Here is a 23,799-nt window from a genome sequence, read left to right as displayed (position 1 = left end):
CGAAAAATACGGTAATCAATTTCCGGTTCTCTACACATGGGAGAAAGAGCAGACACACGTAATACAATGCAAAGTGGCCACAGGACTGGAGAACAGACCACAGCCACCTCCCAAAACAAGAATTTATTACCATCACAGTAACAGATGTCCAACAGTGGGTCAAGAACACGAAGAGCAGGACAGCATCTGGCTCTAACATTATCCATACCCATTGACTAAGAAACTAACAACAGTGCATGAATGCCTAGCAGCACAAATGAATCAGCTGCTAACAGCAGGCTCCCACCCAGATCGGCTAACACAAGGAAGGATAATATTAATCATGAAGACCTCTACAAAGGAACAGCACTATCCAATACTCGCTCTCCCCACAACACTGAAAGCCCTATTAAGCATCCTAGCTGCCAAGCTGCAGGACCATGTGAGTCAGTAAATGAGCAGATTGTGGACACACATTATACCTAGGGATAAAAAGGGATTTTTAAAAATATATTGGCTATGTAGTAATATAGTATAGTATATTACCATATATACTATTAATATAGTAATATAGTTAAGGTAGGGACATGGTGGCTCAGTGGCTAAGATGCTGAGCTTGTCGATCAAAAGGTAGGCAGTTCAGCGGTTCAAATCCCTAGTGCCGTGTAACAGGGTGAGCTCCCGTTACTTGTCCCAGCTTCTGCCAACCTAGCAGTTCAAAAGCACATAAAAAATGCAAGTAGAAAAATAGGGACCACCTTTGGTGGGAAGGTAACAGCGTTCCGTGTGTCTTTGGTGTTTAATCATGCCGGCCACATGACCATGGAGACGTCTTTGGAGAGCGCTGGCTTTGAAACAGAGATGAGCACCGCCCCCTAGAGTCAGGAACAACTAGCACATATGTGCGAGGGGAACCTTTACCTGTAGTTAATGTGGTTCATTGAGAGTACCCATCTACTGTATGTGGTCACTAGGAATCAAAAATGACTTGATAGCCTTGGTGGCGCAACGGACTAAACTACTGTTAAAAATAGCACTTAGCTGCCAGCTGCCTGCAATTACTGCGAGTTCAATTCTCACCAGGCTCAAGTTTGACTCAGCCTTCCATCCTTCTGAGGTAGGTAAAATGAGGACCCGGTTTGTGGAGGCAATAAGCTGACTTTGTATAAAAAAGAACACTGCTGGGGGGGGGGGCAAAAAGCCCTACTAAGCAGGTATATACAAAAGTATGAAGGCTATTGCTTAATGCATTGTAAGTCGCCCTGAGTCTCCGGAGAAGGGTGGCATATAAATCGAAATAATAATAATAATAATAATAATAATAATAATAATAATAATAATGATGATGATGATGATGATGATGATGTCCAAATTGAGTGGAGGAAACATCATAAAAGCCATAAATACCTGGGCTATACCTGTGATTAGATACTCTGCAGGAATAATTGACTGGACCCAGATGGAGTTAGACAATTTGGACAGAAAAACAAGGAAGCTTATGACAATGAATCATGCCTTGCACCCTAAAAGTGATGTTGACCGATTATATTTACCAAGAGCAGAGGGTGGTCGAGGACTCCTACAGGTAAAGCAGACTGTGGAAGAAGAAAAATGCAGCTTGAATGATTACATCCAGAAAAGTGAAGAACCAATGATTAAGGAAGTAAATAAAGGAGGCCTTTTAAAGACAACTAAAACAAAAGCAGAATATAAGAAAGAAGTAACTGAGCAGCGAGCTGAAAATTGGAAACACAAAGCTCTGCATGGCCAATACTTGAAAAGTATTGAAGGCAAAGCTGACCAGAAACTAACTTGGAACTGGTTAAGATCAGGAGTACTGAAAAAAGAAACAGAAAGCTTTATTTTGGCAACTCAAGAACAAGCCCTAGCCACAAACTGTATGAAGGCAAAAATTCAACATGTTACCACCAACAGCAAATGCTGCCTCTGCAATGAAAAAGAAGAGACAGTTGACCACCTGATCAGTGGGTGCAGCAAAATTTCACAAACTGACTACCTACAACGCCATGACCGTGTTGCTAAAATCATTCACTGGAAATTGTGCCAGAAGTTTGGATTTGAGTACAGCAAAAACCACTGGGAACATCAGGTTGAGAAAGTTTTAGAGAATGAGAAACTCAAGATCTTGTGGGACTTTAGGATTCAGACTGACAGGCACTTGGTCCACAACACACCTGACATAACAATAGTTGAAAAGAAAAAAGTATGGTTCATTGACATTGCAATACCTGGTGATGCACGGATTGAAGATAAGCAGCAAGAAAAAATCACAAAGTACCGGGACTTACAAATTGAAGTTGAGCGACTGTGGAAAAAGAAATCGTGTGTTGTCCCGATTGTAATTGGAGCCCTCGGAGCAATACCCAAAGGGCTACCCCGCTATTTAGAAACTCTAAATTTGCCGGACTTGAACATTTTGACTCTACAAAAAACCACCTTACTCGGAACAGCTTACATCCTCCGACGATACCTTAACAGTTCCTAGGTCCTTGGTTAGGACTCGAGCTGCTGAGCTATTAACCAGCCTCAAAGGCTGTGAATCTCACTAAAGATTAACCAATAAATAATAATAATAATAATAAATCAATAGTTCCTGGATTAGGAGTCCCTGCGTTCTGACACTCAAGACTATTGCAACACATGGGCCTATCCTTGAAGAATATTTAGAAGCTACAGCTGGCACAGAATGCAGATACAAAGACAGTTTTTGGGGCCACGAAAGTGGTCCATGTTACACTGCTGTTCTGCAAACTGCACTGGTTGCCAGTTTGCTTCCAGGTCCAATTCAAGATGTTAGTTCTTACCTTTAAAGCCCTTCTTGTTAGGGTCCAGATTATCTGAGGAACTGTCTCACCTAATGTGATTGGCCTGCCTCGGTGGCAAAAAGGGAATGTTTTGAACACCATTGGTTGAGGAATTCCAGTTGGCAGAGTCCAGGAGAAGAACCTTTTCTGCTGTGTCTCCCACCCTCTGAAACATCACGCCCCCTCCCAAGTGAGATCGACACTGTTTTGGCCTTCCAAATAGGCCTGAAGTCCTGGCTCTGCCAAAGGCCTCGGACCCCCGGTGTGTGTGTGTGTGTAATTCTGGGGGTAGTTAATGGACTAAGAACCCACCTCCTCCTATTGAGCATTTTGCTTCCTCTTTGCTACCTTGATTAATTTTTAACTCAGTTTTAGTGTTCATATGTATTATTTTAATGTTTTAATAATTCGTCTTGTTTTTATTGATTGTAAGCTGCCTAGAGTTGCTTTTCGGCAAGATGAGCAGTATATAACTTTAATAAATAAATAAATGTAAATTTGGTTTTGACAAAATCAGATGTATGAACACAGATGTTCTGATTTCTAAACTATTGAAACAGTTATTATAGTTAAAGTATTACCGTATTTTTCAGAGTATAAGACGCAGCTTAGTTTTTGGGGAGGAAAATGGGGGGGGGGGAATCTGCCTACCAAGTATTCATCTGGCTAGCGTCCTTAGTCTGGTCAGCTTCAGCACATTAGTTTGCTGGTTTTTTATCCCCTGCTTGGGGATAAAAAACAGCTTCCAAGGTACAGCTGAGAGGAAGCAGCAATGAGAAAAGCAGGCAAAGCACAGGGAGATCACTTCACTTGGCTAGCGCCTAGTTAAGGCTGGAAAAAAGCTTCTAAAGAAAAGCTGAGAGTCGGAGCAAAGCATGGAGATTGCTTTGCTAACGCCTCGTTAGGACTGAAAAAAAGCTTCAGAAAAGCTACATTCGGAGTATAAGATGCACCCAAATTTTCAGCCTCTTTTAGGGAGGAAAAAGATGCGTCTTATACTCCGAAAAATACAGTATATTGAATTATGGTTTACGAAAATGTGTGAACTTAGTTTACCTTCTAGGGCAGGCTTAGATTCTTACTATTCTGATCTTCTGAGGTGGCCATTCAATGTATTTTTTCTGCCCCATGGTGTGTACCAGCTGTTGTGGTTCCTTTTCCTATTGGAAAGGCATTGAGTAGTCTTTCATATTATAGATAATGGTTAAAGGCTCCAAAATCTTATTGGTTTTACTCAATAGTGATAGAAATTATTCTTTTTAAATAATCAAATAAGTAGACATCAAATCTCCACTTTGGGAGTGCTTTGGATAAAAATTAAACTAAATAACTAAATAGTTATTTATAGATCTATTTATAAATAAATGTCGCTCAGACAAAACTATTTATGTTCGGTTGTAACTTGTGCCTAAGTTACCAGGACAGGAAATACACCTACTATCTTTGTGTTAATAAAACATTGCCCAAAAGACTTTAAACTTACATGTAATAATATTTTTTTTTCTTCCACCACATTTCTTCATTGGTCTCCTTCCCATTCTCCCTCTTTCCAACACCTCCCTTCTTTGTTCAGTTCTACAGAAGAATTATTGAGCCTGTCATCTGCATCTCTATAACTGTCTGGTTTGGCTCTGCAACCGGATAATTAGAACTGCAGAAAAAACAATTGCTACCAACCTGCCCTCCATTGAGGACCTGTATACTGCAAGAGTCAAAAAAAGGACTGTGAAAATATCTACAGACCCCTCACATCCTGGACATAAATTGTTTCAACTTCTACCCTCAAAACGATGCTATAGGGCACTGCACACCAGAACAACGAGACACAAGGACAGTTTTTTCCCGAATGCCATCATTCTGCTTAACAACTAATTCCCATAATACTGTCAAACTATTTACTAAGATTGTATTACTATTATTATTATTCTCATCCTTCCTATTACCTATCTCCTCCCACTAATGATTATAACCATGTTGCTTGTATCTTTATGATTTATATTGTTTTATTTGTTTCCTAGTATCATCTGATTACTTATTAGTAACCTATGACTATCACTAAGTGTTGTATCTTATGATTCTTGATGAATGTATTTTTTTTTATGTACACTGAGAGCATATGCACCAAAGACAAATTTCTTGTGTGTCCAATCACACTTGGCCAATAAAGAATTCTGTTCTATTCTATTCTATTGTGGCCAGATTTATCCACAGCAGGCAGAGAATCTGGAAAGATATTTGATCAAATGACACAAGAAAGGACTCCATAAACGCAAAGCGAGTGCTTCTGTAGAAACCCACAGCACAAAGTATCCTCGGTGGTATGATACTTTTACATTTATTTAGAGTTTATATATATATACATATAGTTACTTTTCTTGTATAATACAGTTTATCTTTCTTTTCTTTTGGGTCCCATTTGTATCTTTTAATTGTGATTTTTTTTCTCTCTTTAAAAAAGAAGATAACTACTTACTCAAATGTATCTTTTAAAATATTTTTTTCCAGAAAAATACCAGATTGAATTAAACAAGCAAGGAACATACAGTCACCTCGTATTAAATCAAAGTTATCTTACAGTAAAATCAGCGAAGATGGCAAATATTTTTTTAGACAAGAGATTGGCTCTTGAGAACTTTGAGCAAAAGGAAGCTTGCAGAAAGTAAGGTCACCACCCCCTCTTCTTACTGTCTCCTTCTTCATGACATAATAACTTCTCTGAAGGGTGGGATTCTTGAACAACATGAATGGGATGAAATTCCCTCTGCCTGAAATAGGACAACTTCCCTTCCCAACAGAAATCCACTCACACACAGTATCCCCTTCAGCCTAGCGAAATAGATGCTGGACCCAAAGATAAGGCTGAGATATGACTGAGCCCAATCATGCATTTGGGTGCATTTGTATTGGAGGGTGGATTTGAACCAGGTCTCCCAATTCCTATTTCAAAACCTCAGTTAGGATGCCACATGGAGCTTCTGATGGAAAACACCATTCTGCTCCTGTTTCTCAGGGTCCATCTACAGTTTTCAGTTGGCCAACTTTTTTACCTCATTAAAATCAAATGACTAAATTCTGAATGGCATAATATTTTCCAGGGGGTTTTGTGGATATATAAGAAAAATGAGAACTATTTTTACTACTATTAGTCATAGTAAATGGAGCTACTTGTGTTAAATATGTAGATTTTTCTGAATAATCCTAAAAAAAAAAATGCAAAGGGCTCACTGATACAACTGGTCCAATTCATCAACTTAAGGAAATCAGTTGTTTCAAGGGCTTAGACATCCTGGGAACATGTGAGCTTTAGCTTCTAGCATACCACAATATGCCATCAGTTCCAGCCATCACAGCATCCTTACTGTCACCTGATTGTGAACATTTGGTCCCCTGGCTTGCAATTACAATGTTAAGCAAGCCACAGTCATGTGATCATAATTTCAAATCTTTTCTGCTGGTTCCCACAAGGTCAATGGGGAAGCTGGCAGGAAGTTGGAAGTCACAATTACATGAGGTCCTTGCTTAATGATCTGTATAGTCATCACTTAACAATTGCCACCAGGACTGTCAGCACTGCAATTGATAGGTGGCACAGTCACATGACCCTGCAGACCATATTGCTTAGCGATGGCAATTCTAGTTCTAACTGATGTTGTTAAACAAGGACTATCTGTGTTGTACACTTATTGTAGAGCTGTCACCATTACAATTTTTTAGAATTCTCCCTTATACTATCCTTTGAGCTCATTTTACAATAAAAAAAGGCAAAATCTGTGGAATGCAGCTAAAACAGCCCCAGGTTCATCCCCAGAAAATATTTAGCCAATAATATATGCAGTAGAATCAAGAGCAGAACTATATCAGATAGCAAATGGAAAACTTCTAGAATAACAATTTCAACTTGCAGGTTTTGATGGATGCTCAGTAGTCTCTAAATATTGTCCAAATATTTTATGATTGCATTTAAAATTGAGTAATATCTCACTTCAACAATTTGTAAAAATTGTAGTATCCAAAGTTCATCTATATACATCACTGCTGAAAGGAGATACATCTAGAGCCTCTCTGCTTAAATATTTTCAGAGATAATTGAAGTAATTCAATCTTCAACATATCCAGAGACAATTTATTCCACTGCCATAACATTAGGAAGTTTTCCTTGATACTTAGCCAAAAATGGCATTCCCACCCATTCTTGGTAGTTCTGACTTTTTGAACCACAGAATATAAATCTGTTCCATCTTCTCTGTGATACTTTTACTTTTCTTTTTGTCCAGGCTAAGCATTTGATACTTTCTATGGTAACAGTCAATGACTGATATGCAATGTGTTTAATAGCAGAAACACATGGATCATTTATCTCTTACAGGAATATTATTTATCACATAAAAAAAAAAACCTCACTGTTTTCTGAAAGTGAAAGGGATTTTGGGTCATGCTATAGAATGTATAAGCTATTGACAAGGGCAGTGATGGGTGTCATTATTGTCTACTGCAAGTTAAAAGTGTGCCTTAAAACTGCCTTCCAACATTCCCCTTCTGGTTAGATTCTGCAAGAGGCACCCAGTAATGATGGGTTAGCTGGTATCCTTCTTACAAAGCACTATCTGCATCCTCTATAAATTTTGCTGTGTTAGATTTGTCAACAGTTAATGAGCGATACACAATGTTATGCTGACAGTCTTTGAAGGGTTAACATTTCACAGTGGAATGTTGCTGAAAAAAAATGAATGATGCTACAAGAAAAAAAACATGGAATATCTATAAAAGTCAACTTCAGGACTTATCGTTTCCTCTTCAAATGTAGTTTCTGTTATCACGTTGGGCTCCTGGAATTTTTCTCCATCACCAGTCATCACATAAGTTCAGGTAATGATGGGGTGTTTAAAGATTTGAATTGCTTGTTTGGATTGAATGGTCAGTCCAAGAAGTAACAATATTTTTCTACTCCATATGTCGTTTGACTTTAGAAGACTCCACCATATTCATTTGTCTTATATTCTACTGCCTTTACAATAGGAGACAATATTTTCTTCTTGTTCCTGTTATTTGTAAGAGTAATCTGTTGCTCAGTTTGTAGGTTTGATTAATCTGTGGAATCCATCGACATTGTGATCAAACCTTGTATGTTTTGCATGGAAACTAGTATTTGGCTCAAATATACAAAATATAGTGTTTTTCAAATATTACAAATTTGTCTGCCAGAGCCAGACAGGAATAGAATTTCCAAGTTCTTGAAGGGTCAAATTATTTATCTTGAATCAGACTATAGCCAGCTTTCTATTACCTTATATATCAATAAACAAATACCCTATACGTACAATACACTCATTTTTACACATACAGTATATTTATGCCCAGACTTACATGCACCCATATCACTTTGCCCCATTTTCTTAAGTAGATAGACACCAAAGCCATTTGTAGCCAAACATTTTAGTATAGTCTATAGAGATGCTGGATCTCTCTAGCTCATGCTGTGGATGGCTGGGTAAAACTCCTTTGACTGGAGCTTTTGAGACTCAGAACAAAAGTGGATGAATTGCTTTTCTTGCTTACGCTCAGATCACATCCTTGCCGAGCTTTTAAGTACCGTGAAGAACAACAAAGGAACCGGTGCAAAAGATCGTGGAAAAGATGGCCTGTGAAAAGCATGTAGATCCAGGGATTACAACAGCTGTTCAGACTTGCTAGGAGCGTGGTGATTATGAACGTCCAATCTACAAGAGAAAAATGTATTAGAAAGAGTTAAATACTACTGTAAAGTTTCAGGATCAACGGGATTGTCAAAAAAGAGAAATAGCCCAACAATCAGTAATCAAGATGGACACTCCACCTACACCTGCTTGGGTGATGCCATAACACCATGTTACAACACTTTGTTAAAATGGAGATATAAGGTAAGATATTTCATCAGAATTTTGTTGGATGAATGCATGCCACAATTGACATACAGAGTGGCACTTCTGCTATACAGTGGTAGCAAAATTTAATAACTTTTAAGTAGGAAAATTTTGCTATTCAAAATAATGGTTAATTTCCACACACAGAGAGACACACAATGAGGCTGCTGTGAAAATGTTTTGGCTCAAGCACCAAGTATTTTGAGCTGTGTTTTATTGAGAGCTCGTGGCAGTACAAAGTGAAGAAAATTAACATGGATTTGGGAGCTCAGATAATTTAGAGAATTTTAAAAAAGGATCTGTTCAAAGATTGACCACTATTTTACTCTTCTCTCCATTTTCATTACATCTTCCAAATTAGTCAGTTTTATATATACAGTGTTCCTGCTGCTCAGAGTAAATTAGCAGGTGTGCTTGTCACTTTCTGGCATGGATTTCTAGATGTTCTGCTCACCAAAATTACTTTTTTTTTTTTTTGCTTTAACATTTATAATATATAAACAACTTTCAATTAAATCTGAATTATCCTGAATTGGGCCAGTTAGATATAAATCTATACTTTAAGGATGGGAAATACTAGCATCCCTTACTATGAGATCCTAAGAATTGTCATCCCAGCACACCTGGGAAAGTTTGTTGTAGAGCAGAGGTGTCAAATTCAAGGCTGGAGCTGGCCCACGGTGTCCTTAAATCTGGCCCGCAGGGCGGTCTGGAAATAGCAAAGGACTGGCCTGCAGTGTCTCTGGCAGCTAAAATGGGGCTCAGGGGGCCACGCGCCCCCCAGACCCCATTTTGGCTGGCAGCGTGCTCTAGGAGACCACCCAGGCTAAGAACAAGCCCCCCCAGACCCCATTTTGGCCGGCAGCATGCTGCAGGAGGTGTCTGTTCCATCTCCGCCCACTCCAGCTAGCCCGCAAAGAACTACAATGCTGATCCAGCCCTTGAAGAAATCCAGCTTGACACCCCTGTTGTAGAGTCTAAAACTAAAACCTGAGTCTTAATAAATTTACTCCAGGCTATTACAAATACCTTCCATATTAGTATATAAAAATATGTAGTTACAGGACAAGGAAGACTCAAAATACTTTACAATATGGAATAGATGGTACCAGTGGATAAACCAGAGGAGGGGGAATGGTTAAAGATGAAATTTAGAAGAAATCAACATAATTAAAAACAGCACTGTCAGATGGATAGAAAAGGAAATAAGTCACTGTGTGTATGTATATATGTATATATAATAATAGAAAGTAGTCAATAGATGAAGTTGAGTACTGTATATGTACTGTATATGTAATTTTGTCTTTGATTAAGAGAAACTTGTATGTTTTTCTTATATTTGTTTTAAATGTTTTTTAAGGACAAATAAAGTTTGTTTTAAAATTAAAAAAAAATATGTAGGGAATCAGCATGGCTACATTGTGCTGCAAAGGTTTTTTTATAGTATCAGGGATTTAGGATTTAGGAATAAATGTGAAACATCATCAAAAAGCAATTACAGGGTAAATGCTTGCCACTATTTCAAGTTTAAGGAAAAAAACCTTCTTGGAATCATTGTTATCTGTACTGCAGGTGAAAAAACTGAAGAAAGAAAATATTTTTCCACATTTTAAATTCATCAGCCACTTTTGCCAATTCGGCAATGAATAGTGTTTTCGTGAAGTCTTATTTTCCAGCTCATCAATATTCAAAAAGCTTAATTTTCAAAATATGTATTAGCGCAAAAGTTTCTATCTTTCAAATACAAAACTGCATAGACACCTTCCTTCTATTCAGTTCCTGCTTCAAATAATCTATTAGGTTGAGCACTCAGCCTTTCTTAATTGCTTCAGAGTCAATTGGAAACAGATCTAGCCAATCCATCTCATCCAGATAGACTAGATATGCATACTGGTGTACTAAGACTTGAGTTGATAAGTTGGCCTGTCAGAAATAATCATTATATATTGGTATTATGATAGATAAGATACATTATTATGATTTATTATTACTTTGTTGTTTTATATGTATGAATTTATGCACTGGAGACAAATTCCTTGTGTGTTTAATCACACTTAGCCAAATAAAGTATCCTACCCTACCCTACCCTACCCTACCCTACCCTACCCTACCCTACCCTACCCTACCAAATATCATTTTCAGGTCCCAGCACCTTAAAAATATGGCACTGAAATTGGCAATAGAATGGCCCATGCAGGGTGGGGTTGTAAGAATGGGAATTAAAAGTGCTTTGTTCCTGTTACTTTTATTTCTACTCTTAAATCTTTCTCTCAAAGATCAAGTAAAAAATTTAGTGAAGGCTCTTCCAGTATAACCAAATAGTCTTTCATAGTTCTTCAAAAGGTTAGAAAGTTGAGTTGCAGCCCTGTTCCTCAAGGTTGACCAGCGTTTTCTAACATCTGATTATCTTTATATAGTCACATCTCACCGTCCTCCTTAAGTATGTCAGCCAAAGGAATATGCTAGGCTAATTTAGAACTTCCTCTATGAAGTGTAAAAAAATGGCTCACTGCAAACAATGTTTTAATTATAGCTGTGTAACCAGCAAAATGCCTATCCCGTTAAATTGGCTATTTGTATATTTGTCCAGACACCAACTGTTGATAAACAATCTCAAAGTTCATGCTCTGTCTTCGCGTGATTTTTCTTTTAAAAAAATAGAATAAAGAGTATATGCCTTTATTACTAAAGAACTAAGGAGAAATTTCCTGACAATGATAACAATAAATCAGTAGAACAGCTTCAGAGGTTGTGATTGCTCCAACACTGGAGGTTTTCAAGAAGAGATTGGTCAGCCATTTGTCCAGAATGTATAAGGTCTCCTACCTGACAGAGAGTTGGACTAGAAGACCTCCAAGATCCCTTCCTTATTCTATCTTACTATTGCAAGGATTGAGAAACATTTCTCTCGGGCAGACTAAACAAAGCTATGCATGATTGTGTTCTTTAAGGATTGTTCTGGAATTCAGTCAACAGATATAGTGAGAAGCAACTAATAATATTACTGTGATCAATAAGAGGATAGGAATCTAACGTTCATTGTCTTATAACCCCCTAGAAATAGATACACACAGCTTGTGGCTTTTCCTAGAACTGGCAATAATAATTAACTTTTTTAATATAAATGAGTTATGTAACTTAGAAAAATAGAACAATATCCTGACAAATACGATGTTATTGGGCTGAGGCAGATTCATATCCGGCTATTTCCGTTTATTTACAAAGATTGTATAGCAAAAGCAGCAAGTCGCATTTACTGTTTGCCTTTTTAACAAACAAACAAAACATGGTTGCAAGCAAGTCTTTACATAATCGGATTTCAATAAGAAATAATAATCATGCTAGGGATACAGACTAATTTATTTCCAGCATGAATCAAGGAAAAAGAAACCTTGAAATCTCTCATTCATCATGGGAATACCTCCCCTAAACATGCTTACTATGAAATATTTCATTTTTCTCATTAGCTTTTCTTAAGGCTGAGTCATTAAAGTGACCTTTGCATCAGCTAATCACAGAATAAGAAATTCCTCTAAAATCTACTGCTTGCTGTGAAACATGGCATTGTTAGTTTAAAAAAGAGGGAAACCGGAGGGAAAAAGGAATCTAATTGATTAGTGTATTGATTCCTAATCACACATTGAAATTCTAATGTTCAAATAATCTATTTAGGCTCTTGGGTAACATATCTAGGTTTCACTTCTGAATGCTAATTGGAACATTTTAGGTCTGTTTTCAGTATTTTGAACTCGTGAAAAATAAGAGGGCAAGTCTATTTCTCAGCCATTCCACTGGGGTTTGCATAGAAGTGGTTTAACATAATTACATCACATAAATTGCACTCTTCATTGTTTAGGCTGAAGCAAATTAACCCATTCTTTCCTCTGGAAGTTAGAACAAAGCAATTATTTGAAATCAGCTTTTCAATATCTGTTCCTTTCCAGACCATAGGTTACAGAATTCATAAAAAGAGCAGCTGGCAATAAATATGGGAGTGGTCTCAATTCACTAGGAAAGTCCCAACTAGGGACAACTGCTCAAAATGTTTATCTGTTCAACCCTTACATGAGATTCATCCAACAGAGTGTAGACAGATTGAAGAAAAATCTATTGCTATGGGCTTTATTGTTTGGCTGGGTATCATCCTGTTATACTTCCTCAGGAATCAAAGGAAACTGGGATTAGGCCTACTCAATGGACTTGTTTTTTTTTTAAGACACCTACAGAAATTTCACCAACTATTAATAAAATTTACATGGAAAGTGACCAAGAAGTCTACAGCGGAAGGAGTTAAAAGAAATTCTACAGGAAAAAAAATTAATTAATATTTGCTCTACAGAGCAAGGTGGGAGTGGCGTGGCTTGGTGGGCATGGCTTGGTGGGCGTGATAGGGGAAAGTTACTGCAAAATCCCCATTTTCTCCCGATCAGCTGGGACTTGGGAGGCAGACAATAGATGGGGGCAGGGCCAGTCAGAGGTGGTATTTACCCGGTTCTCTAAACTACTCAAAATTTTCACTACCGGTTCTCCAGAACTGGTCAGAACCTGCTGACTCTGATCTGGTGCCAAACACGCCTTAGACACAATTAGATATGGTGTTCACAAACTTTATTATGAAGCTGACTGGACAACTATTAATCAAGAAATCATAAGATGACATTACTCATCATTAAAAGTTAAAACTGGAAGTTTTTAAAAAGAGATTGGATAACGATTTGTCTGAAATAGTATAGGGTTTCATGCCTAAGCAGGGGGTTGGACTAGAAGACCTCCAAGATCCCTTCCAACTCTTCTATTCTATTCTATTCTATTCTATTCTATTCTATTCTATTCTATTCTATTCTCAACTCCCATGTTTATTTCTCCATCGTATGATCAGTGATTTGTTACTTAGAGTTCTACTTTAAAAAAAGTTAGCTATAATATTAAAATTATCTTCATATCTCTAATAATAATAACAGAACAGAATAACAGAACAGCTGTATAGCAGCAACCAAAAGCAGTGACAAACCTGAAGTCACCCACATCATTTTCAGCCTGTCATAAAATGAGATCTGAGATGATATGTGTGCTGTGATAATGTGTTTGACTTTCTAAAGTGCTGTCTTATGTTAATTATTAAGGGTTTTTTTCCATTGGTGGAAAAAAAGACATTGATATGACAAAACCAGTAGTTCTGACAGTAGGAATCATCTTAAAACTATCCAACTTAGCCATAGACGGGTTCCCCATCCTACTAAGGCACAATATGTTTGGTTTGGTTTTGTCTGAATGTATGGGTTATTCAATAAATAATTATTCATTAAGATGCCAATTCGTAAAAACATGTAAATGAAATTGGATCCAGAATTCCCCTTTTGTGAACGGAAAGCTCTTTTCCACTTTCAAAAATGTCCCCTGGAAGAATGGATCAGGACAGTGTTTGCCAATGTTTCCTCTTCATGATCTTCCCTATCACAACTCACATTGTTGGCTAATAATCATAAATAGATAGATAGATAGATAGATAGATAGATAGATAGATAGATAGATAGATAGATATGATGTGATGTGATGTCCCGCTGCCTGGAGGCCATGCGGGTCTGGATGGGGAGAAATAGGCTCAAGCTCAAGCCTTCCAAGACTGAGTGGCTGTGGCTTCCAGCATCCCGGTATAGTCAGCTGGTGCCATCGCTGACCATTGGGGGTGAATCTCTGCCCCCCACAGGTGAACTGTATTCTTATTTGCTTAACCCTTACTTAAACTATAAGCACCCCTTCTTTAAGAGGAACATTGTTCATTTCACTGTACAATGGACAAACATGTTCACCACATCATTCTGAAAATGAGTCATTTGCAACATTTAATAGGATCAAACTCTTCATTTGACCTATTGTCAATTATGATGCCTTTGCATTTTATTGGCTACAACTTTTCTGAAATAGATGTTAGTTCCTAATTCCCTTAAGGATGATGAAAGTAAGGGTCTCTACCCATCTCTACTGCCAATTCAAAGACAATCCTAATCCCTCTAGCCCTCTGAGAGCTTGGAATATTTGGCAGGCAAAGTGTTACAAAGAAATATTCTTATTGGAAACTCTTTTATGGTCTTTGGCAAATAAAGGCCCATATCAGAAGTAAGATAATCTCCTCTGCCCTGAAAGCAAGGAACATTGTCCGTACAATGTATAATGAAACTTTGGGAAGCTCCTCATATGCTTTATCAGGCCAATTCCCAGATGGATTTTTCTTCACTTTTCATTTTGCGGTTATCTCTGCTGTGAGACATTTTGCATATTCCCACCACGGCTCCTCTCCTCCCTTGTTCCGCTTTTGCTATCTCCCGTCTTCTACATGTTTCATTTTGTCTCACTGCTTGTGAACAAAGTGAAATTACTGTGGACAGATTGATGGGCGAGAGAGCATGCAAAACTTTGCAAACTTCACAATATTTTTTTCTTAAAAGTTTTCCTGGTCTGCTAAAGCACAAAGGGGACCCACTTTCACACAGTCTAGCAGCTGTGGTGGAAATAAAAATCTTCAAGCTTTCAACAATGACTGGAGTGAAAGAAATATACCCATTTGGAAATATTTCTCTGACTGACAAAGGACAAAAGATCTCGCAGAAATAAGGGCTGACCAGATTGCAGATTTTTAACATTTTGATCTCACCTTTATTATATTTATAAATATCTCAAGGTGGCAAAAATACCTAATGCTTTTTCCTCCTCCTATTTTCTCCACAATCACCCTTTGAGATGATTTGGGCTGGGAGTTGTTAGTATTTCCTTGATTAATAATCCTTGCATGAAATGAACAGTGCATGCTTACTCCAAAGATAGTCCTACATCAGAGGTGGGTTTCAGCAGGTTCTGACCAGTTCTGGAGAACCGGTAGCAGAAATTTTGAGTAGTCTGAAGAACCGGTAGTAAACATTCTGACTGGCCCTGCCCCCATCTATTCTCTGCCTCCCAAGTCCCAGTTGATCAGGAAGAAATGGGGATTTTGCAGTAACCTTCCCCTGGAGTGGGGTGGGAATGGAGATTTTACAGTATCCTTCCCCTGCCATGCCCACCAAGCCACGTCCACCAAGCCATGCCATGCCCACCAAGCCACACCCACAGAACCGGTAGTAAAAAAATTTGAAACCCACCACTGTCCCACATTTTTAAGATAAGTTTGCTCCCTGTTAAATGAGTTCTGGCTGCATCTGAAGTTGGCTAGTTAAAAGTTGCCTTGACATCAAATACAGCTTTTATTCATTCCCTTCCCCACATTGCAAGAGTTGTAGCCTAGATTTTTTTTTTCTGATTTAAATTTGTGCCCAAGGTCACCCAGTTAGATTTCGCACCTAAGGCAGGACTAGAAGTCAGAGTTTCCTGGTTTCTCACCTGGTGTCTTAACCACTAGCCCAAACTGATTATAGTAATAAGATACCACAAGGCTGTCATACTTACATAAAAGTTAGTATCTTAGTGGCTGGGCTTAAACCAGCCTAGTAGAAGAGCGCTAACTGATTAAAGGAAAGATATTATTGTCAGTTGCTCTATCCAGCAAACTTAGTTTGCAGTTGCTTGGACAGAGCAATACATCCAGTTCCTGGATTCTTTTATGACTGGTGGAATGATTTACAGTCCTGGATATATATTTTTTTGATTTGTGGAGAATAAAACAATGCTTAGAGAATATTTTATTCTTGGACTTTTCATTGAGATAGTAATATGATGACTTTCCTCATGCACTGAGCTGATATGTAAACAGGACAAAGAACAGAAGTTAGGCTGACAGAAAGCCCCTGATTAAAGAGGGCTGCAGTCAGAACAGGAAGACAAATCTATGTTCTCTGCATCTTTACTACAACACCAGGACTATCTTTCTTCCTCCCAGCTGGGGAAGGATAATTGAAATGGAAAAATAGGAAGAGGAAAATGGCTAAGCAAGTTCGTCCTTTATGTTTCTACTGAAAAAATGTGTTATCTCAAAATTATCTTTTGTGGGAAAAGAAGCAGCAAGGTATTTGAAGTTGGAGAGAGATGAGTGAACGCCACGCATTGGAATTATAGTAGCTGGGCATTCAGAGTATGAATGTAACTTTGATGTTACTAAAGTTAAACAAAAAATAATGGAGCTGGAAGGAACTTAATGGCTCCTCTCTAACACGAAGGTAATCAATCATCCAGAGTCATCCAACTTTTGACTTTTAATAGGTCTAACCAAATTTAATTACTTTGCCAAGTCTCAGTTATTCCATTTCATTTTTTTTCAGTTACTATGACTAAACATTTCTTTTGCAAATATTTCTTTTCTGAACGGGTAGGAGTGGAACTTGCATTTAAAGTTCTAGCCATATAAGATCTATGGGGTCTTGCTCTCTGAGCTTGGTTGTTTTCTTGCATAGAGACTCCCTACTAGCACTGATGTTACCTGGTTTCACTGATGATGTTACCTGGTTTGGTAATGAAACATCTGCAAGAAAACCATCAAATTCAGAAAGCACCAAGGACTCCACAGTTCAACCCTGAGCTACAAGTATCCTCTTCTATTGGTACCATATATGACTCTTTTGCTGCAACTAGTATTGGATTTTCCACATTGTAACATCTCAAATGAGAGGTAGAGTTTGTTCAACAAAATACACATTCAAATCCCAGACCACAATGGGATCTATCCAACCCTTCTCACACTTCAGTTATACGTTTTTGGAGTGATGGGGGCAGTGGCAGCCTGAGTATTTTCACACACACACAAAAATAGTGTGTGTTCATTTGTAAGCCAGCTGATAGACTTCAGCATCTTCTCTGTAGACTAGACATTGGTGGTGGATAAATGTATATGGAAAGTTGATTTCAACCCATTTAGATATTAGAGAGTATGCTGAAAAGTATGTCTTGCCACATAGCTCTTATTTTGCACCACACATTGTTGATACCAGAGTGATAGCAGCCAAAGCCTTTAGTAATGCATCCATTAGTTTGTTATTTCTCAGAGGAAAAAGTGAAGATTTCCAGTTCTGGGACAAATAAAAGAGTAGAGAACTTTGGGATATCTCAAGTACCCAGTGATGACAATCCACTTCATCAAAGTAACAGGGGGGAAAAAAAGGGGGGGGAGGCAGAACAAATCAGAAAGTAACATCATATCCAATATCATATTTCAAGTCCTTTTTCCTAAGAAGTTATTTTACAATTAATTTTAGGCAAATGGGAAGCATTTTTAGATGATTAAACTTTTTATAAATGATTCTATTAGTGTAATTTAGTCTTTAGCCCTTCTCAATATAAGCCATTCCTAACATAAATAGTGCATTTGGTTAGTGCCTCTCTGCATTAAGCTCCCAACTCCCCAGTCAATGATAGCCTGCACAACTCATTCACAAAATTCCTCTGCTTCCTTCATTTCTGAACTAGCATATAGAAATCAGCCAATTTATGGAGTAAAGTCAAAATGACAGTGTTGAGCTCCTTCAGTGAAAAAGATTACAGAGGCATTTCCATCCTACTTCCATCCTAAAAGCAATTTCCCATTTGCTCACAGTAATTGATATAAACATTATCTTTCATGTGCTCTCACTGAGATTAACAGAAAATTATTTGATGTGGTTTAGTATGAAAAAATACCTGACATTTCTATGCCAACTATTCCTATTCCTCCAGATTTACAGCTTCTTAATAAAAGCATTCAAGTTCTCTATGTCATCATAGGACAATTACGGGCAGAGATATTTTGTAATTTATCCAAGGTCACACAAATAGTATCTAAGATTTCAAATCACTTTTTAGATTTTACCTGTCTATTGAACTCATCTGTTTTCATTTGAATAATGTTTCATTTTCTTAATCAGCACATTTACTAAGGCTTTGTTGAATGCCACATTACCGATTAGCTCTATGGATAATAGTTCAGTTATAGATACATTTTAAAGAAAGTACAATGAGGCAAATTACTGCAGAGGCAGGTATATAAAAAGGAGAACAAAACCATACCTTCTTTTGGAGGATTTTCATCCCATGCGAGCCACATCTGCACAATAAAATAAGGAGTCCAGCACATGATGAAGGCTAAGACAATAATAAAGGTCATTTTGACTGTCCGTATCTTGGCTTTGGAAATGAGCTTGATACTGCTCACCCTGGAGAGTGTGCCTCCATGAGAATTACTAGAGGTTAGACTCACACTTGTTTCATGGACGGTTTTCAGCTTCACATTTTGCCAAATTTTGAAGCTGATCAAGCCATAGCAGATACATAGCACAATCACTGGGATGATGTAGACAGTCAAGGTCATCCAGGTGACGTAGGCTTTAGGACCCCAAGGCTGAATGAATGTCGCCCAGCAATCCATCCCCCCGTGGGCCACGTTCTTCATAGAAAATATCTGGAGCTGCGGGACGCTGAAGAGGAGGCACACCACCCATGTGAGGAGCACAGACAACCGGTCAGACCTCCGATGTAAGGACCTCAAGGGCTGGCAGATGGCCAAACACCGATCCAGCGACATCAGCAACAGCATGTAGGTGGAAGCAAACATCCCCACCACTTGCAGGTATTTGATCAACCTGCAGAGATAATCTGGCCCTTTGAACCTGAAGGTGATGTCCCAGATGAGCTGAGGCAAGACCTGGAAGAGGGCCACCACTAGGTCAGCAATGCTCAGATGCTTCATGAAGAAGTACATGCGGGAATGTTTGTGGCGGGTTGTGTAGATCGCCAGCAGCACGCATAAGTTTCCCGTCAGGGCGAGGAAAAAGATGAGGCACAGCACTGCCACCTCCACCTTGGCAATGTCCTCGTTCCGTTTTATGACTGAAGTTTGGTTGGCTTGTGAAGTCTGGTTTTCGAAGGTAGCATTGCCCAAAGAACAATTTGAACAATACCAAGAATCCATGGTAGATGCTTCCCACCCAGAGTCTTTTGCAAGGCTGAACTGAGAAGAGAGAAGACGCCTTCTCTATAATGCAGTGTGTCTTTTAGAGCCTCCCCTTTTTTGGGACCAGGCCTTTCAGTGCTTATTTCCTTTTCCTGAAGGCCCCTTTACTCCCATTTGGCCCTTTGCCTCTTTATTTATTTATTTTTTTCAAAGTCCCGTTTATTTCCCTTTCACTTTGGATCCTTCACCTGGATCTGTACATGCAGTTGATGTATAGTTATGAGTTCTTTTCCACCCGCAGGATAAATCCTGCTCTCTTTCCAAATTACTTCATTTATTCCTCCTATAGCAAAAAAAAAAAAAAAAAAAGTGGGGAGAAAAAAATAAATAAGGAATTATACCAACATGGAGAGCCACATAGTCACATTTTGAATCTCTGACAACCTCAGCTTTCTACTCTCTCACAAGGCATTCATTCAAATTCAGGAGTGTAATTTCAATGGCTTGTTCCCGTTTACTTCAAAACAACAGTCAAGACTTGCTTATTAGTTCTCCAAGTCTTTTTTCTTTCTTTCAACTGCAGTATTTATCCCAGTTCCTCCTTGTATACGGATGGCTTTCTGCATCAGTCTAAATATAGATGTAGAAAGCCAGACTACAATTAAATGAAAACTCGAGGGATGACACAATTAACAAACACACAAGCATGCTTTGCTTAAAAGTGCCTTTCAGAGTTACAAAGAAATTCTTCTTACCTTTAGCTCACTTTTTTCTTTTCTTTTAGCAACTCCTGAACCAGAGAGTTCTCTCTCTCCCCTTTTCCTCCACCTCTCTAGAAAGAAATATTAGAAGCTAGTCCTATCCAGCTGGGAAGGTCCAAGAACGAACGTCAGGTGAGTTCCTTTTGCCCTTGTGACACATTTAGCAGCTCTACAAGTTTGTTCTCAAATGAATGCAGGAGGACAGAGAGGAGGAGCGGGAGAAGAAGGAGGAGGAGCAGCAGAGCTTGCTGTCAGCTCTTCACGGTCATTCATGGATAAAATATACTGATTCTGTATTGTTGTAATGCAGGATTTCTTTTGGCCCTTAGGTGTCGCCCTAGGCCATTTCTTCAGTCCCATTCTCAGGAAACTATTAAAGATCAGAAGTGGGCTGAGATCTCACTCAGCAGAGACTGATTCTCCTGTCGCTTGGTTGTGCATGGTTATGCATAGATGTGCCTGAAGATGTGCAATATATATATATATAGAGAGAGAGAGAGAGAGAGAGACCAGGAACCAAAGGACAGTAACAGTGTTCTTTTCTTCCTTCTGCTTCTCACTCTTCTTCCCTTTCTGGGATTTCATTTCTTGTTATTGTATAATTTAGGAAGCATCACGTGACGTCCCTTCCCACCATACATTTTCAATGTGACAAGAGGCTTTTAAGCCTGAGGGGAATGTTAAAGATATCAATGCAGCAAGGTGAGAATTTTAACAGGCAGAGCGAGGTAGCTGGTTTGAATGTCAGCCAAAGGTTTCTTTTTTAAAATTGTATGGCTATTGGGTTTGCATTCTCATGTTTTTTATATTTTGACGATTTGTTACCCTACTAAAGCAGGGTGACTCTTATGCACCTGAACTAGAAAATGGGTTTTGGGTGTTATTTGCTAATCTGGTAGCAAACTATTTTGGAGTTGAAGAATAGATTTCCTATTGTAGGAAGTTAGCACCCTAGAAGAATGAAATATTCTAGGAAATATTAAAAAGGCCAAAATATTATATTTCCCTGAATGAGAAATGGAGAAACATGTTTTTTAGGCAGAAAGCAGACTCACTCTTAATAACCCCCACCCTCCTCAATAGCAGATGTCAGCACTTAAGACATAAAAAGATAGCTAGGCCTATTCATAAGCAAATGCCCTTACCCATGATCCAACAAAGATAGGATTAGACCTCTACCCAACTAGCAACAGAACTCACCACATGGCACCTGGGAAGATTACATCACCCAGCAAGATTCAACCAAGCTTGGGACTCAAAAGGCAACCTACAAAGTTACCCCTGCATGGTCCCATGGAAGTCTGACAACCAATCAGAATACAAGCTCAAATTCAAAGCCCAACAGAGGATATAAATCTCTCTCTCACACACTCACTCACTCACTCACTGGTGTTTTTTTGCCATGGACCTCAAACCACGTGTCCTGTCCACCATTAAAAATCATCTTTCCAGTCAGCCACCATGTTTCCAGTGTCTTTCTCCCCACTTGGAACTGAACCCAGTGGGACATTTCTTCCAACTCTATCAAGGTGGGCGAGGGAATGGTTAAACTGTCTTCTGTTTTGTTTTTAACCACATTCATTTCAGGCAAGCCTCTTATATAAATCTAAGTTTTATTGTTTGATTGACTAATTTGTTTTCATTGCGCCTTCCTCTGGAATTCAGTGATGTAGGGCAAGTTATAAACATTTTAAATCACTAAATAAGGAAGCAGCTGTGCTGAATGAAGATCGGAGGTAAATGTCTCAACTGAGTCATTGTAGATCTATTTTCTCAGAGAAACAAAGGCTCACACCTCATTTTCAAATTTTTTTTTTAACTGACCTGAAAATAGTTTTTTTCAGATACTTTATGTATTTGCTATGCTGGCTGTATGAAGTATGTGGAAAGGATTTCCCTTGGTGAATGGTACATTTTTAGACTGGCATTTGAAAGAAGTCCTAAACTTGTGTTACCGATCATCAATCCCATATTTCAATAAATCTGGATGGCAATGTATACAACAAAGAGTTTTGCAGCAGCACCAATATAGCAATTTACTCATTTTATATACATACTTATATTTGTTAGAATTTCTATTTTACTTGTCCACAAGCAGCTTACACGAGATCCCTCCAGTGCACCAGTTCCAGCCGTTCTTAAAGCAGAAGGCTCTTTAAATAGTCATTCATGCTGTAGGTACATCACAAATGGACTACTGCACCGTAATGGGGCTGCCCTTGAAGGTACAGCTGGTCCAGAATGCAGTAGCACAGTGGTTCTCAAACTTTTCTTCAGGATGGACCCCCTTTAAATACCTTTTGTCACCAAGGACTATGGCCATGTACCCCCAAGACAAACTGTATTTTTTGAACTATAAGACGCACTCCCCACCCCCAAAGTGGGAGGAAATGTCTGTGCATCTTATAGAGCGAATATTGCAGCGGGGGGAGAAGAGTTAGTGTGGTGCTGATCAGCTGTTCTAGGTGGCGATCAGTGGTGAATGGGTTGCAACGAATGGGCCACAGTGGCTGTGGTAAATGGGCAGCAGCCGACGGGCCATAGTGAAGGGGCGGAGGTCAACAGATGGGCGAACGGGTGGCAGCGAATGGGCAGCGGCGATCCCCACCACCTAGAACAGCTGATCGGCAGTATTCCAGGAGGCAAATCCAATCGCCAATCAGCTGCTCAGCAGTGAAGGCTCCAGCATTTCCCAGCGGCGGCAGCAGCTCAACTCAGTTGACCGGTAGTGGGCGCAACGGAGTGGAGCTCTGACAAGCCACGTGCTGGGGCTGCAATAACATGCTGAAGCTGATCAAGCTGTTTTCTATTTGCTGCAAGGATGCTAGCCAGATGGATGTTGAGAGGCAGAAGCAGATTTTTTTTCTTGTTTTCCTCTCTAAAGCTAATGTGCGTTTTATAGTCCAGAGCGTCTTATAGTCTGAAAAATACGGTAATTTGACATTTAAATCATAACACTTCTGCAAGCCTTTGCAGGACCTCTGTAATGACATTGTGCCCCCCCAGGGGTCCATAGCCCACAAGTTGAAAGCCATTGCAGTAGCACATGCATGTCACCACTGTTTCATGAGTTCCACTGGTTGCTTCTAAATATAATTCAAGATTATTGGTCAATATTTATTTGTTTCTGGTAGTTTCTACCTGCCCTGTAAGTTCAGACAGAGTAGGTGTGCTCCAGGCCCCTTCAATTAAACAATGTTACTTATTAGGACCAAGGAAATAGGTATTTCTCTGTGTCCCACCCTAAAATTGTTCTCAAGCCTGGGATTAGGATGGCTGCTAAATCCCATAGGTTTTACTTTTTTGGAGTATCGGTCCTTTTTTGTATGTGTGGTTCTATGGGCATACATTTTTTTTCTCATTCTCTTGCAATGTACCTTTAAAATGTAACCTACCCAGAATCATTTGGGAGTTAAGCAGCCTTTAAATCCACATAAATAAATATTTATTTTATTCCCACAACACTGTGTATCAGAGAGGGCTAAGAG

At 38.9% G+C, this 23,799-nt stretch overlaps 1 protein-coding gene across 3 annotated transcripts in view; it reads right to left on the bottom strand.

Annotated features, from left to right (window-relative positions):
• Positions 1-5,116: 5,116 nt before the first annotated feature.
• OXTR (oxytocin receptor) overlaps positions 5,117-23,799 on the bottom strand; it is a 31,125-nt gene continuing 12,442 nt past the window's right edge. For 2 of the 3 annotated variants that reach the window (XM_034431634.2, XM_087887902.1), the window contains exons 2-3: positions 18,668-19,893; positions 5,117-8,521 (exon numbers count right to left, since the gene is read on the bottom strand). In XM_034431634.2, the coding sequence (XP_034287525.1) occupies positions 8,274-8,521; positions 18,668-19,568 (1,149 nt within the window). In that variant the 5' untranslated portion in view covers positions 19,569-19,893 and the 3' untranslated portion in view covers positions 5,117-8,273. Of the gene's footprint in view, positions 8,522-18,667; positions 19,894-20,305; positions 21,384-23,799 lie in introns of those variants that run through there. The other variant, XM_034431633.2, reaches the window with a different exon arrangement.

The sequence above is a fragment of the Pantherophis guttatus genome, chromosome 2, assembly GCF_059756535.1.
Source record: "Pantherophis guttatus breed Tessera chromosome 2, ASM5975653v1, whole genome shotgun sequence".
In the NCBI taxonomy this organism is placed as follows: Eukaryota; Metazoa; Chordata; class Lepidosauria; order Squamata; family Colubridae; genus Pantherophis; species Pantherophis guttatus.
This window is presented reverse-complemented; position numbering and strand designations above follow the sequence as displayed.